Source organism: Anopheles ziemanni, chromosome 3 (assembly GCF_943734765.1).
Source record: "Anopheles ziemanni chromosome 3, idAnoZiCoDA_A2_x.2, whole genome shotgun sequence".
Lineage (NCBI taxonomy): Eukaryota > Metazoa > Arthropoda > Insecta > Diptera > Culicidae > Anopheles > Anopheles ziemanni.
Genome location: NC_080706.1, coordinates 36,417,716 through 36,435,016, shown reverse-complemented (window position 1 = coordinate 36,435,016; position 17,301 = coordinate 36,417,716). Strand labels below are relative to the sequence as shown.

At 42.9% G+C, this 17,301-nt stretch overlaps 1 protein-coding gene across 1 annotated transcript; it reads right to left on the bottom strand.

Annotated features, from left to right (window-relative positions):
* Positions 1-297: 297 nt before the first annotated feature.
* LOC131284662 (uncharacterized) lies at positions 298-5,307 on the bottom strand. The gene is made up of 5 exons (XM_058313525.1): positions 5,005-5,307; positions 4,323-4,583; positions 4,041-4,238; positions 3,810-3,977; positions 298-1,995 (listed from the first exon to the last, which is right to left on the bottom strand). The coding sequence occupies exons 2-5, from the start codon at positions 4,581-4,583 to the stop codon at positions 298-300; spliced, it is 2,325 nt and encodes a 774-aa protein (XP_058169508.1). The 5' UTR covers positions 5,005-5,307.
* Between the last annotated feature and the right edge of the window lie 11,994 nt (positions 5,308-17,301).

Genomic DNA, 17,301 nt, shown 5'->3' with positions numbered 1-17,301 from the left:
TAAATCGTTATTATTGGCACTGTGACAAATAAAATGATTTAATGTAGACTATACAATCATTGCATACAAAAATCAACCTTCATCGAAAAGGTTAACGGAATACAATAACGTACCAGCCGGTCAATCAATTACGTTGAAATCATTCAAACGAAGAATACAGGAAACCAACTGGAAATTTCCCCCGTTTCCAGCCCAAAACTCGATCGGACGCGAAATACAAATATCTAATAATTTATACATTTTGTATCAGCCTCGCGCCGTTTGCTTAAGGATGTTTTACTTAAACTACAGTTAACACTACTGGAGATTGGCAGCAGCAGCAGGGCCATTGACGGCCGTTGCCGTGGGCCCACTGGTTCTTGCAACGGTCACCTGTCGCTTGTGTACAGTCTGATTGGCAAAGGTGGTTTGAAGCGTTTGAACGACGGATGCACCACTGACGTGCGACTGCACTGCACCAATCGGGTACAACGAGCGAGCGCCATTCGGGGTGCCCAGCAGCATAGTAGTGTGGGACTGGGCCATCACTGGCAGCGGTGTCGGTCGGGCCCCATCGCCACCGACGTGAGCGATGCCATTCTGCATCCACCCGGCAATGCGGTTTTCCTTGAGAAGTCGATTAGAATCGGCAATGGTGGCTGCTCCCGGTGTTCCACCAACACCGACCGTCGTGTGAGCACAGTTCGCGTACAGGTACATGGGACGCCCTCCTAGAGACGTGCCGGTCCCGGTGGCCGCCGTTGGCAGCGATTGATTCAGTCGCAGTGCTCTCTCGCTTAGCAGTGTGGAGTGAAACGGGCTCGGCGGAACCGTAGCTATTGGTGCGCCGGTGGAACGTCGAAGTTCGTTAAGTGGCGTATTCCTCCGACTCTTTACCAGCATGTCGCTTCTCGGAACCAAATCGGCATCATCCCCTTCGAGCACGACCGTTTCCAAATCAACTTCCATGCTTTCGGCGATATCTGCCGTATCTTCCTGCACTGTGAGTATTTCCGGACCAATTTCATGCGTTGTACTGGCATCAGTTCGTACGTCAACGAGCGAATCTTGAACTCTCTCTTCCTTCCTCTCCTCTTCATCCTCCTCATCCGAAGAACACAGATCGATACTGTCGATTATCATTGGCCGCGCTGCAGCCGCGTCCCGTCGCTGTCGCTCCTGTTCCTCTGCCAGTTCGGCTTCCTGCTTACGCCTTTCAACTCCTGGCCACTCGATGAGCAGGTTCATTTCGGACGGCGTCAGTCTTTTCAAACGTACCGCACACGGTCGGCAGCTTTCGATGAGAGGTTTGTTGTAGAAAAGAAAATTCTCCATTCGGTGCTTGGTGGAATACTGCCGCCGGGGGAATTTGTAGTCGTGGTAATGTTCGAGCGGCTCGTCAGCCGGACGTTTGTAGGTGCTAGGAACAGTCGCGCCACCCGATCGCGGCTTGATGAACATCCACTTTGGAAGCCGACGATCTTGCGCTGACAGTGTGGTGTCTTGTCCCGTTCGGTATTGACGAAGAAGCTGACCGATACCGGGCGGAAGAGCCGGTGCGTGACAAAATCGATCCATCCGTTCGAGCCGCTCAGTCGCGTACTCTGGTGTGCAGGAGGATTTTGTACTTTTTATCAGCGATTGTCCCAGTGGCGAGGAAAGTGGAATCAGCGGGCATCTTCCTAGTGTCATCGCGTAACGGGTGCTCCTTGCTATGCGCCTATGTTTACCGGGAGGATGTTCATGTGCTGCAGCACTTTCCTGTTCTGCACTGTTGCCTTTCGTCTTCGTTGGAGATGACTCAATACTATCAGCCGGTTCTGAGGAGTTAACGCAGGCTAATGTGAAGTTCTGGGCTAGGAAATGTTTTTTCTGCTGCTCGATGCGTGCGCGACCTGATGAACTCAAGGGAAGCTGTTGATCGAAAACTTCTCCACAGAAAATGACATCATCGTCGTCGCTTAAGTTCCCCGTCACCTGGTTACTTTGTTCGGTCACACAAACTCGCTCATGCTCCTAAAATTATACAATCATATAATGTCGCTAAGTTTTCCCAATATTGTTCATTATTTTCCTGTAGTGTAAAATGCGATCTTTTAACGACAGTTGCCTTTTCTCGTAGTGATCTTTCGTGCAATTCCTATTGATTACATTACAATTTTATCTATGTTCACGAAGATATATCCGTTTCTATTCTTTGTAGTGCCCCATAGGCCTGAATACTATTCGGAAGATGAAAGTTGGACAAAATCTTGTTAATCCTTACGAGGAGCAAGAATAGTACCACTCTTTTTTTGAAATATATTTGTAATTTCCGTAAAATTTGAGCTTTTTCACAACTTTTCATTTAGATACGATTAAATTAATGTGGACTGTTAACACTCTTACGTCCGGATACACGCATAGATGTATTGGCTACGTATCAGTTTGCATCCGATCACATCATTTTGGTGTGCTGCCAATGCTGTCTCCTGACACGCACCACAGACTACTGGATGTAAACAAATATCAAATAGAAAGTAAACAAATTTCACAAGGCGCGTTGCTGTTCGTACGTAAAAAGTTCCAGTTCGGCAGCGCATTTAAGCGGATTGTTAGCAGTGCACGGGGTTCCTGAAATAGTTAGCGGAAAGTAAGATTATCTTGCGGCACGGCCGCATGGTGACGCCGAGCTGGAGCTCAAGTCAGATAAATCCTAGCCGCGGCACATCTCGTACTGTTTGAGTAACCAAGCGGATCACGAGATTCGTGCGATCTGACAAACGGAAGGAAATATTCCTTTCGTGACAGCGGGTGAACAGGCACAATTTGACTCTCAACTATCTGGTTGGTTTGCAGTGCTCCTAGCCGCATGGTGGCAGTCAAAATGTGACGCCCACAGAAAATCAGAATAACCACAGAAAATCAGGACATATGGTCTTAGTAGCCGGTTCTTAACCAATAGAGGTCTATGTCTCCAGGTTAGCTTGCGAAGGCCTAGGAAGCTGGATTCAATAGCCGTACTAGAGTAATTTCTCGCCGAAAAAGAAGAAGAAGTTCGTACGTAAATTCTAATAGACTGAAAAAGTTTTCACTGGTCTGACAACGTGGGGCCGAGCATTGTCGTGCCTCTCCGCGTATTGAGATCGTTTTTCTTGTAACATTCGGCTCAATCGCTGTTGGGTCCGATAACGTTCTCCAGTGATGGTTTCGTTAGGTTGTAGGAGTTCGTAATACAGTGATTTTCAGATGATATCATAACAGTAGCAGCATGTATTCCAACTGCAGCACATGCTATCGATACGCGATCATGTTTATTATAACTGTGTCAGTTGAAATAGGAATCGTAGCAGTTAATATTACACTTTTTACCACAGTTTAGCGCGATAGCCAAGGCAATTAGTGACTCCGTCCAACTTACTCATACGATCGCTGGAGCTATTAAGATAGCGCGAGTGTCGTTTAGCAACTCCGTCCAAACCATTGAGAAGATGCCACACCCTTCTAAAATGTTGGAAACACGCTTAGAGCGTTGGCCGCACCTATTAGACCGTTCGCCGCACCTTTTAGCGGCAGTCATTTTTCCGAGCCTTTTGTGAGCGCTTTTGTTCAAAGAGTTGATTATAGAGGTGGATGCTTTATTTCGTGGTTTGAATTTTCAGTTACGTATTAATGTAAATCGATTAATTGTATAGAATTTTTGTTTAATTATAAATCTTACGAACTTGGCCCTTGAAGGTTCGTTTAAATTTCCTCCGAGTTGCAAAAAAATTTTCTTACATGCTTCTAACTTTTCTGTTCTGTTTCAAAATACTGCTAAATCTTCAAATTTCAAAATATTTAACACTTACCACAAGTGCCCCGTATGAATACAATTCTGCGTCACAATTATCGCATAGGTAAATATCAAATCCTTCCGATATTACCATTTCCTCTTGAGCCATTTGGTTATACTGAGAACTGGATTGCTTCGGTAGAAGGCACTTGCGACTGTTGATTTTCTGCTCCTGGTCGTAGAGCTAAAAATAACGAAAAAAAAAATTGTCAACGCTGCCGCAGCTTGATCGTTGCCCTTTTGGTACCATGTTTTCGTTGCGGAATGTAACCAGTAACTTGTTTGTCTTCCGCTCGTACAGGGATGTGGTCGAATTGTAGTTGTTGATAAACCGCAAAGATGTTGGCTGATAGGACGCGAGATCGTTGCAGTACCGTAGCAAGTAAATACATTCGTGAAACGAGTAGCAGGATACCACAATTCTCCTCATTATGTGCATCCAATTCTATGTAAGAGGAAGTGAAAAGAAGAGAAGACATTTCGGAGATTAGCCTTACTGCCGACTCGACTCATAACAAAGCGAACGCACCCCTGTGAATGATTTGGGCCTCCTGAACGGCTTGGTAAACTCTACATCCTTTGGCCACCATTCCGGTTCCGTAAACTCGTCCAACGAGTGGATCTGGATGTAACCTAGTGAACACTGCACCATGAATGGAATAAACTTTTCCAGTTGCTGTTCCGTGATCTTATTAAGCGCTGTCGGATAGCCGTCCGCAAAGAGGAGCGGCATATTAGATACCCTGTTGTTACTGCCATCGTTTGCCACTGTTTCGTCCGGTTGTGGCATCTATGAGGAAAAAAACATAAGTTTAAGCAATGATCGGAAAGAACGTTGAAGTTTGGCTTGGCTGGAGAAGAAATGTCAACAGAACTAATATGCTTCTTATACTACCACTGGAGAAGAAATAATGCATTGATATACTTTTATGTTGCATGTATCAACATGCAAAATGACCTTTATTTCGGAACGGAAAATGAGTTATTTCCGAGGAACGTTGCAGAAATAAAGGCAATTTGAAACAGCAAAGTTAACTAGATGAAACGAATTTTCAGCAATGGTAAGGAAAAGTAGCAATCCTTGATCGATCAGTATTCTCATCTCATTTCTTTGGTTCTTTGCGTAGCTTGCAAAGCCAAAAACCTTCATTAGCACTGTTGAACGGGGCGTCAACTATTTTATGGCTACTGTGTTCATGATTTAAGCTTACCTCGGCTACTTTACGTCGATTTCAATTGGGGAACTCGCCAGTCGATGCTGTTTTTACCAATCTCGCACGGATTATCAGCAGCACAGCAGCATCTCGCAAAGTCAGGAAACGATAATGGGTAAATTCCTTCTCTCTTTCAGTATTTTCGATCTAGTTTTCTGGGCAGTGAGGGGAGTGTACGTATCATCGCAGCATCTTTCCTCTCTCTGAACACCGAGCTTGACACAGCAGCACGAAGGACAACGCAATTTTTTCACCTATTCTACACTGCATCCGAATATCCCTATGTACGTCCTGCTATCCTTCTCGTGTAGTCCAAAATGGCGTTACCTACATGTATTTATGGTTCTGCTGAGAGCTGACAGCTGGAGAGCAGAAAGAAAATATTAAAATCAAAGAGCGCAAAACAAAATGTCAAGCTGACGATTAGTGTTGGCACAATCGGGGTTCGGAAGACCCGAAGACTCGATCCCTAGATGGATTCCAAAGATTCGGCTTCCATTTGACGGACTCTGACTCGGGGTCCTCACAACAGCGCGACGTCGCCTGACAGGCGCTGAACTCCATACTCGGGGTCCACACTACAGCGCGACGTCGCCTGACAGGAGCTGAACTCCATATAAAAAAACCTTGCGCGATTCGCGCGACATCGCGCAAGGTTTTTTTTAATATGGAGTTCAGCTCCTGTCAGGCGACGTCGCGCTGTAGTGTGGACCCCGGGCGAGATACAAAAAAAACCTAGCGCGATGTCGCGCATATGATGACGAATTTCCTCTGGAAATCTTTCGACCAAAGATTCATGAATCCCTAAAACACAGATAATCATCAACATGAATCTGAATCTGATTTACACAACTCTAGTTTTTTCGTATGGAGTTTCGCGTCGAGGTGCCTTGAAGTTTTTGCGCAATGTGCAGTGACGGTATTAGACTTCTCGGTAAAATCCCAAATGAAGCCCCCCCTGCCGAAATCGCTGTCGTGGCTACACCATTTGTGAGCGGATGTACCTAAAAGGTATGCAATGGGTGAAACAAATGCCGTTGTGTGAACCGTTTGAATTGAATGTCTAGTTAAATTCAAGATTTTGGTTATACTGAAAAGGATGTACAACATGAACTCCCTCATGCATTACTTGCATGAGTTTATGAAAATTCGGCTACGCAATCTATTAAGAAGTAACGAATAGCAACGTTCATCGAAAGAACTAGTTCTCGTGTATATAAGTAAGCAAAGAACTGGAATAAAGTGAGTTGCAGTTTAACCACCGATCGAGCAAGTCGTGTTTATATTCTTCCACACAAGTGTAGTTTTTCCGAACAGGTTATGGGCCCAGATCCAACTATGGAGAAGGCGAAGTATAATATACCGCTATTCAACGGTAATACCAATTTCGAGAATTGGTGTTTCCGCGTGCAAACGGTTTTGGACGCGGAAGGTGTGTGGAGTATAGTGTCGGCCGAAGACATAAAAATCGAAGAACCAGCATTCGCGAAGGCAGACAAAAAGGCAAGAAGCCTTATTGTAAATTTCCTTGCCGACGAATGCCTGGAAATCGTTAGGGAAGCGACCACGGCCAAAGAAATGTGGTGCAACCTAAGCAAGGTATACGCTCGAAAATCGGTAGCGAACCAAACGATTCTAAGGAAGCAACTCGCGCGCTTACATATGGCCGAGGGAACATCGATAATGACGCATTTGCGTGATTTCGATGAGCTGGTTCGTAAATTAAAGACAGCTGGGGCGAACCTTACGGATGGAGATTTGGTCTCGCAGCTGTTCTTAAGCCTGCCAGATAGCTACGATCCGTTGGTGACTGCTCTGGAAAACATGCCAGAAGCAGAACTAACGATCGAGCTAGTAAAACAAAGGCTCCTCGCGGAAGACCAAAAACGTAATATACGTGGTGAGAAAAGTGAGCGCGAAACGTCGGCAGCCTTTATCGGGCAAAACCATAAAGAAGTGAAAAAGTTTACAGAAAAGTGCTATAACTGTGGAAAAGTTGGACACTACAAACGGAACTGCCGAAGTAAACCACAAAAGTGGAAGAACAATTCGTCACGCACGTGTTTTATGGTTGATTGTGCAGAAAAGGAACGAGATGCATCAATGTGGTATGTTGATTCAGGTTCAACAGAGCATATCACGAATGAGAAGAGTCTGTTTAATAAATTGCAAAGACTTCCTGAACAAGTTACAATCGCTGCTGTGAAGGAAGGGGATCTCATTACGGCCACACATGGTGGTGATATAGATGTTTTTTCGGTTCCAAATATGGGTCCACCGGTTTTTATAACCATAAAAGATGTCATATACATGGAACATGCGCGCGTGAATTTATTATCAGTGATAAAGATGGTGGAAACCGGGTTGCAAGTGATTTTTCAAAATAATAAAGTGAAAATACTTCGCGGTAAGAATGTCATCGCAGAAGGAAAGAAAAACGGAAAACTGTACAGTGTCAAATTTTATAGAGACAGTTCAAAAATTTTTTTTGGTGGTCGCATAGAAAAGGACCAGGAACTGTGGCATAGGCGTTATGGCCACATAAGTTCGAAGAATTTACAAACACTTCAAAAGAACGATTTGGTGCTAGGTTTACCAGTTTTAAATTCCGTGAAAAACAATTGCGATACCCAAGTATGTGAAGCATGTGTTCTCGGAAAACAAACAAAAGAACCGTTTGCGAAACGGCGAAGTGAACAATCCAGCAGACCGCTTGAAATAATACACTCCGATGTATGTGGCCCCATGCAGGAAGCAGGGATGAACGGCGAACGATTTTTTGTTACTTTTATAGACGATTGGAGTCGTTTTACAATGGTATTTCTGATTAAAACTAAAAACGAAGTGTTCGATAAGTTTCGTGAATATGAAGCCATGGTCTCTAAAAAGTGTGGCATTGGTATCTCCAGGTTGAGATGTGATAATGGTGGAGAATATAAAAACCATCGGTTTATGGATTACTGTAAAAGTAAGGGAATACAAATGGATTTTACCGTTCCCTATTCCCCGCAGCAAAACGGTACAAGTGAGCGAATGAACAGAACCCTAGTGGAAAAAGCGCGTACAATGCTTGAAGACAGTGGTGTTCATAAAGGACTATGGGGTGCCGCTATACAAACGGCAGCATACTTAATAAATCGTAGTCCCACGGAAGCTATCTGTAAAAGTACACCCTACGAAATGTGGAACAAAAGAAAACCAAATGTGTCCAATCTTAGAGTGTTCGGTTCGAACGTGTTTGTTCACATTCCAAAACAATTTCGTAACAAGTTCGACGGAAAAGCGTGGCGCGGAATAATGATCGGGTACACAACAAACGGCTATCGAATTTGGAACCCCGCGAGAAGGGAAGAAGTTGCTGCTCGTGACGTTATTTTCCTGGAAGACAAAGTGCGGATAGGTTCGAGTCCAGTGAAAGAAGACAGTTCAGAGGATATATCAAACAACAATCACCAGAATGTCGAACAATTCAGTGAAAAGGAAAATACGGAAAGTGATTATGATAGCGCTTTGGACGAGACGGTGAACGTTCCTGAAATGGCAGATGCAAACGAAAGCCAAATTTGCAGTAATGAAAAGGTGTCAGAACTTCCATTAGTTGATGCCGTCGAGAATTCGGACAATGTTTCCAGAGAAGTCAACAGGCCGGTTCGCAGCACACAAGGTAAGCTGCCACGGTGGATGTCCGAGTATGTATTGGAAGCAGTCAACACGTCGGAAGGTGATCCCTCAACTGTACACGAAGCCATGGGTTCCGCGAATGCCGTTGCATGGAAGAAGGCAATGGATGACGAATTAAAATCACACAACGATTTGGGAACATGGGAGTTGACGGAATTGCCGGTCGGTAAAACAGCCATTGGATGTAAATGGGTGTTCAAAAGAAAACTGGATGAAACAGGTAAGACCATACGGTACAAAGCTAGGTTGGTCGCACAGGGCTATTCGCAGAAACCCGGGATAGATTTTCATGAAGTATACGCTCCTGTAACCAAGTATACTACCATTAGAACAATATTAACAATAGCAGGAAGAGATAAGCTAATCCTGAGGAATATGGACGTTAAAACAGCTTACTTAAACGGAGAGATAGATGAAGAAATTTATATGTTACAGCCACCAAATTATGAACTAAATGGTCAGGAGGAGAAAGTCTGCAAAATAAAACGTAGTATATATGGGCTGAAACAGTCAGCCAGATGCTGGAATTTAAAACTTACAAAAGTATTGGAAGGTTTAGGTTTTAAGAAAAGCATGGCAGACGAAGGACTTTTCGTGACAAAGAAAAAGAAAACAACAATGTTCTTAATTGTATATGTTGACGATATACTTATTGCTCACGATAATGAAGGCGAAATCAAACAAATTTATGAGGAACTTCGTAGACATTTTTCGATAACGTGGTTAGGAGAAACAAAATATTTCCTAGGTTTGGAAATTCAAAAAGATGATTCGGGAATTTACAACCTCAGTGTAAAGAGGCACATTGACGATATTATTACAAAAGTTGGGCTTGGTCAAGCGAAACCAGCATTGTCTCCAATGGATACTGGTTACATAAAGGATGACTCTGAAAGTGAATTTTTTAAGGATATTACTGAATACAAAAGCGTAATAGGGAGTTTAATGTACATTGCCCTCTGTGCCAGACCAGACATAGCAGCCAGCGTTGCCATACTAGGACGAAAAATGAGCAACCCAACTATGAAAGATTACGTTGCCGCGAAGCGAATAGTAAGGTATTTGATTAAAAGTAGACATTTGCAACTGAAATTAGGAGGTAATCCCCAAAAGGATGTGCAAGCCTATACCGATTCAGATTGGGCTGAAGATAGGACCACTAGAAAATCGACTACTGGATACGTGATTTTTGTCGCAGGAGGAGCTGTTTCTTGGGCGAGCCATAAACAGACTTCAGTAAGCCTCTCATCAATGGAAGCTGAGTACATAGCCTTGGGCGAGACATGCCAAGAATTAGTGTGGTTCAGAAAACTCTTATCTGACTTAGGAGAAAATTTAACGAAACCAATAACTATATATGGCGATAATCAGGCATGTTTAACTTTCGCTAAGACAGGAAGATCTGGTAGACGATCGAAACATATTGATACAAAGGAACATTTTATAAAAGACCTTTGTGAAAAGAAAATCATTGAACTGAAATATTGTCCATCGGAAATGATGAGAGCAGACATATTGACGAAACCGTTAGGAAATGTAAAGCATTCAAAGATGGTGCAAATGTTGAATTTAAATGAACGTTGAGGAGGAGTATTAAGAAGTAACGAATAGCAACGTTCATCGAAAGAACTAGTTCTCGTGTATATAAGTAAGCAAAGAACTGGAATAAAGTGAGTTGCAGTTTAACCACCGATCGAGCAAGTCGTGTTTATATTCTTCCACACAAGTGTAGTTTTTCCGAACACAATCAACCTAGGGGTGTGGTATGAGGGGGGCCCACGGGCCCCCCTTATTTCACAAATTTATAACAAACTCCCTTTTTCGGTGGACCTAGCGCAGTCCGCTCGCTACGCTCGCTGCGGGCGCGCCGCCGTTTCAAACTCATTTCTTCCAACTCCAACTTATTGGTTTATGATGTCCATCTTGCTCAGTTTAACCGATTAGTTCAAATCATTACAGCTTCTAACGGAAAATCAACGGTTCGAATATTCAAACTGAATTGATGTGCCACCTATTGCATAACTTTCAGGCGCAAACGTGGAACAAATGATGACGATGCGGCGCCGGGGGGGCTTCATTTGGGATTTTACCGACTTCTCGTATGCCGGGATACACGATTTTTTTTAAAATTTGAAAAAAAAACGTACAAAACACAAATTCATGTTAAAACAGTCACCACAAGACCAAAACATATCGCTAAGATGCACAAATCAATCAGAACGCAATAAAGAGCCTATACGAGATAGTTGATAGACATTTTTAGCAACAAATAGTTTCAAAGCTTACTAAGATTGATATGAAGGTAAAATCCCAAATGAATTGAATTGAATGTCTCGTTAAATTAAAGATTATGGTTATACTGGAAAGGATGTACAACATGAACTCCCTCATGCATTACTTGTATGAGTTTATGAAAATTCGGCTACGCAATTAACCTAGGGGTGCGGTATACGGGGGCCCCAGGGGCCCCCCTTATTTCACAAATTTATAACAAAGTTACTTTTTCGGTAGACCTAGCGCAGTCCGCTCGCTGCGCTTGCTGCGGGCGCGCTGCCGTTTCAAATTCATTTCTTCAGTACAACTCATTGGTTTATGCTGTCCATCTTGCCTAGATTAACCGATTAGTTCAAACCATTACAGCATCTAACGGAAATTCAACGGTTCAAATATTCAAACTGAACTGATGTGCCACCTATTGCATAACTTTCTGGCGCAATCGAGGAAAAAATGACGCCGATGCGGTGACGGGGGGCCTACATTTGTTATTTACCGTATAAAACAGAGTAACGGTACCTGTACTTGGCCAGTTAGGCGACGCGTGTCGCCATATGGTGGAATTCCTGATACTGCATGTTGCCGTCGCGCGGGCTGGCTATTCGATGGCCTTTCGGGTTCCTCAGGAATGGTTCCGTCAGAATAGTGGCATTGACCCAATTATGATCGTTCTTATTCTTGACGCTAATGTCGATTTCAAAACTGAACTCACGCTTACTCACTTACGCTTCACTGAACTTTACGCTTTACTATCGGACGATCAGTCATGGGCGGACTATGCCGAGCGGACAACTTGGAAACACTTGGGTTATGGCACTGTTTTTTCCGGTCGTGAAAAGAAGACTTCTACGATGGATGCTGGATTGATGTGGGTTCGTAGTTTTCCAGGCCGAGTGAAGCGTATGGCCAGCCAGAATGGCTCTCTAACGACTTCAACTTAAACAACTATTCTTGAAAATTGAAAAAATTGAAAATGAATGAAAATGCGACAGGCACGGATTGATGTTACCCCTGGCACTTCCAGGTCAAAACTGAGAGTCTTTATTTTACAATTAGTTGTTCTCATATATCATACTCAACCCTGTTGCTGTTTCTTCAGCTCTCCGCCCCCTCATCATCGCCACACCTATCCCTCCGCTTTGTCTTCCGCATTCCAGGATGGAGAAACATTCCTCGGTTTCCGCGTTGTTTCTGCTAGATGTTTGACCAACAATTCTTCTTCTGGTGTTGCAGTTTGTCAACAGCTGCGCTTGGAGTGAACAACATCTTAACTTCCTTGATCAACAATTCTTCTGCTGTACCCAACTCGTAACCAGGTTAAGTTGGTCAACATGTCCAGCGCTGCATTCTGCTGACGTAAAGTTTTTCGGCAACGGTGTGCCATGTGAGCAGTGCTGTGCTGGCGCGAGTTCCGACCCTGGCTGTGTTCTGCTGACGCAATGACGTTATCCTGAACCTAGCATATCTGAAGAAAGTTCCCTTTCCTTGTTCCGCTATGAGTCGCTTCGGCATGCGCTCGGCTCGTTCCGTGGTTCCCACGATGCCCCTTGGTGTCGTATGACACATGCCTATGTTCCGTGCGTGCCTCGAAGGTCGGCGTTATGTTTGGTGTTTATTTATGACTCATTAGTTTAAGCTTAGGTTGACTTTGACTTTGGTGTATGTTATGCAATATTGTAACCTGTGTCAAGATTCTTCCTTCTATGGGTGACTGGAACATTATAGAGTGACATGGGTTTTCCTATTTTTGGTTTTTCCCTTTCGGGGTTCTGCTTTTCGTTAACAACTCTCTGACTGTACATTGTGTTACATTGTGTGGTCTAAGAATGTTGTGTGTTACAAGGTGTGATTTGCTAAAAATATGCGAAAGGGTGTGTTGTGCTTAGCCTTCCAAAGGAAAGGAGACGGCAGAGAGAAAGATTGTACATAAACAATACGCATTCATTACTAGCAGAGAACGTGAGCCCGAAATTTGACAATCTCCAGATGGCACTGTTCTCATGATACACGTAAGTGATAGTATCCAGATGTCCACATAGAGCGATGCGATCGCTAGATTCAATGTAGGAAGTTTCAAGTGGATGTTACAATCGCAAGGCACAACTATCCTAGGGAACAATCTCTCATTAGGAGAAAATTAGACGTTTAGAAAGAAGGATCATGGAACGGGATTAGAAGATCAATCGTTACGTAACCCTCCCACGATGCGCGTGATCTGCTATATCGCTAACGCTCATCAGAAAAGACGAGCGATTTTAGTATATAAGGACGAGGAGATTGGTAATGAAATCAGATTTCCATGAGTTTCGTTCCAAGACGATCATTATGACCGTTGCCCTGAAGTAGGCCTTTCTAAACCTTCGTCCACAAAGACTACTGCTAAATTTTTTCTCCGTTGGCAGCATAGTCATGCCGCCGACAGGAATCTCGGTTTAACTTCAAATCTAGGTTGAAGTATCAGACGTTGTTTTCTCCGGTGTCGGTAGAGTTGCGGCTCAGATCGGATGCGTTGATACCAAAACCAAAGGATTTTAAGTTGAGCATACAGCAGCATATAGCAGGTCTGTTTGCTAATATTTGTTTTGTGACTTACTGTTGAGTATTTATCAAACTAAAGGCGTTTTCGTGGCCTGCTTATGAAGGTTCGTAAGTGGGCGACTACACTCGATACAAACAACCCACACAACGCAAGCTCTCTGTAAGATCACCGAAGACAGTTTTATCCTGAGATTATTGTTTCCTTTGAAATTTAATTTATTTAATTTTCTCCTAACTTTTTCCTTTACTGTCCGAAATTTTGCTAAAGTAAGAAAAAAACCCAATTTCGTAAACATTCGGACTTATTGTCCTTTCATTTTAAATGTTAGTGCCCCAATTTTTAACGTATGCAGGCTTTTCGCGGGGGTCCGCGACAGCCGAGCGGTAGCGCCGGTTAGAAAATCGACCCATGAGCGGAGCCGGGGCTCACCACCTCGACGGCGTGGGTTCGAATCCCAACCGAGACCGGACCCTCCCCTGTACGAGAGGACTGACTATCCACGTACAACAGGCAAAACAAGTCTCGTAAGCCCTTAACGGGCAGGCATGACCAACAAGGTCGTTACGCCAAGAAGAAGAAGAAGAAGACTTAAAAAAAAAAATGAATAAAATATGAGTTATAAGAAAATCCTGGTTTTTATCTGTATTTAGAGATATTTAAAAATGCAAATGGCAAATCGATTAAAGTTGCTGTTCGAGTATTCTAATGTTTTCAAATCTTTTTTATGTGCGCCATCAGTTATAAGTTCCTATTATACAAAAAAGTAAGTTTTCTTTCAATAGAAAAACGTAGAGGTAAAACAAGGCGAATCAAACACTTAAGCACTAAAATTTCGCAATTATTATTTGGATATTTTATTATAAAACGTTAACATGTATATATACAAACACACACACATGCAGACACAAACTTTCACTTTAGTACACGTATGTGTAACAGTTTTCGAGTTCCGCGTTTTTCCCAGAATCATCGGATTATACATCAAAACTATAAGTTCCCATCTGGTTTGTCGTATTGCGATACAAGAAAATGATTACATATCCATCGATTCACTGTGGCTTCGTGCGAAGTTCCCTTCCTCTCTAGATCTTCAATGCTGCATATTTTCTATCGCCCAATGTCGACTGGAACACACGTTTTTCCTTCTACGATCGAGTTGTATCATGCCCTTTTTTGTCTTTAACGTTCTATTTTCGTGGCGTGCTAATTGTCTTCCATAATTTGCAATCGGTCATCGCTTGCCCCCTCTCGAGTTTTATTTTTTGCGTTTTTGGTTGTGTCTGATCTGAACTTGAATTCTCTGCTGCGTTTTACGGAATTTTTGGATCTGTTCGTTTTTTATGCTTTTAATTTTCTTTGTTTTTGTTCTCATTTCTATTTAACTGGTGTGGTTTGTTTAATTTACGTTTAAATCGTACTATTTATTCATCCTTCGTTACGCATAGAATCTTAAAATTATCTCAGTTTTTTGTTTAAATACTCGTCAATATGACGAAACACCGTCTGTTAATTTGACTCGCCGATAACAGACTCTCTTTTTAGTTATTATTTCGTAAAAACTTGCGTTTGTTAAAAATATTCTTATTTACAACTTTTTTAGTAATTATTTTGAACTATTAAGGCCCTCAACTTTCAGGCTTATATTTAGTAAAAATTACTTTTCCCTTTTTTTCTCTCTTCTTAGTTGTTGATGTCATGCAATTTTCATTGAAAACATTTTGGCATACATAGATCGCTCGTTCCATACTCTTGGATTGTTGTCAACGTCATGATACAGTTTTTCAGCATAGCTCTCCCACTGGAGGGAAAATAATAAAACAAGTTATACTAACAAAACACGGCAACGGCAGATTTTGTATTCTGCATTATTTTAGGATACAACTGGGGAGAGGGTGTTGGTCAATCGAAGGAAAGTAATCTTGTGCTTAGGTAGATTGGAAACGGATTGACGTTGGAGATGGGGCGTGTACTTGCAAGGGTGTATGCTGCAGGGACTGTAACTGACGTACCCGACTCACGCCCAGGGCTATTAATAAAAACATGCAGAACGTTCTAGCATTCCTGTTTAAATGTGGCTTGGTAAGAATTTATGAAATTCATCCTGTTTTCTTAAAGGTGGATCCCGACCCCGGTCTCATTCCGATGCAACTCACCTTGGCCAACGGTAGGCGACGTATCGCATTACGATTTTAACATATGTTTGAACAAAACAATGTAAATATTTTTTCTCTTTACCAACCATTTTTTACCAGTTTGATCAAATTGATGGTGGAGATGTAGTAAACAATCGAAAAGTCTTATGGTGCGAAAAGGTGCTAAAATACGTATGTTCCATCGGTTCGCACAACATCGTTCGATGGTAAATCTATACTATCTTCTAGATTGGTTGATGAACTGGTTAGGATAGGTTTAAGTTAGTATCTATCATTTGCTGAGTAAAATGCAACGTGACGCTCGAAGAACCGAGGCCTACTGGGCACCCTCCAAGATGATCGTCGTGCAAGATAGCTTCAAATCCGAGGGGGATTCTGTTTGGTGGTGTATTCGGTGGTGATGCTCATGTAGTAGACGAAACAGTATGCTTCAATAATGCCATCAGTTTCCGCTGTCGGATACGTACGATCCCTTCAAACTAGCCTCTACTATAGTATCATCTTTTACGCAGGTATCCTAAAACGGATACGGACCGCAAAACATAGTCGACGTCGATACCCGCGATACGGGGCGTATCCACGGTTCGATCTCCATCCCAAAACGGAAGGAGCAATGCAAAGAACGCAAACGCGTTCGAATGGATTTTTCTAGTGCTTACGTTGGTAAGTGTTAAACATGGCTGCCGCGTCGTTTTTTTTTAGGATTGGCCAACCGGCTGATCACTGTTCGCGGAAAGTAGTGTACCGTATTTCGATCGGACGCGGATCATTTCCGGTGCTACTTCTGGTTCGTGTGGCTCACATTCGAAAATGAATGTGTCCGATTCTTTGGTTCTTGGGGGATTTAGGTAACTGTGTTCACTAACCATAGGCTAGCTTCGGTCTGCTTCGGTGGATAGTGCAATAAAAAAGTTGGCTTCATCGTTCGCATACTAACGGATCAAGATTACGCCGCCGTTCCCGCTCGCCCAGCAGTATCGGTAAGTTGCATCGTCGTGGAATGGAGCCGTATGCCACGGTAGCACGGAATATCCATCAACGAAATCTCTCTTCCTAACGGAAATAACACGTGTCGGAAAGGACGTGTAAATCGCACGTAAATATGTCATTTTCGCTTTCCTTCCTCTTTTTTGTTTGTATTCAACATTTCCCAAAGAAATGATCTCTGCTCTGTCGCTCAGCACACCCAAAGTGCCAAAGTGAAGATTGAGTGATAAGTAAACAGTAGAATGTCGTATAAATATATCGCCAATACAAATAGTAACAGTATTTACTTTCTACGTAAACGGTTCCCAGTTTTGTCCCCTCTACGGAGGTTAGTAATAGGTAAATAAAAAACTCCTTAAAAATGAACGGTAAACTGTAAAATTTCGTGCGGTGGACATTCGATGCCACATCATACCATCAACATCTTTTACTGGTTTTTTCCTTATTTTTGCTTTGTTTTGTTTCAACGGGGGCATAGTATTGTTCTCTCACGATTGTTTAATGTATGCTCGGTACCTTTTCTCTACTCGATCGCCATTCTCGATCTTATGCACTCCATCATTTATACCACACATGCACGCACATACAAAACACGCACACATATCTTTGGCGCTACAAACCGCTGGTTTCAAACTGCAACGCGAACGAAAGTAAACCCTT

Excerpts from the sequence above, each read along its gene's own strand:
- LOC131284662 (XM_058313525.1), bottom strand. The coding sequence starts at position 4,583 with ATGCCACAACCGGACGAAACAGTGGCAAACGATGGCAGTAACAACAGG. Across the intron at positions 3,978-4,040 it reads CATTCCGCAACGAAAACATG|CTCTACGACCAGGAGCAGAA; the intron begins GTACCAAAAGGG and ends CGTTATTTTTAG. Across the intron at positions 1,996-3,809 it reads ATTCATACGGGGCACTTGTG|GAGCATGAGCGAGTTTGTGT; the intron begins GTAAGTGTTAAA and ends GTATAATTTTAG.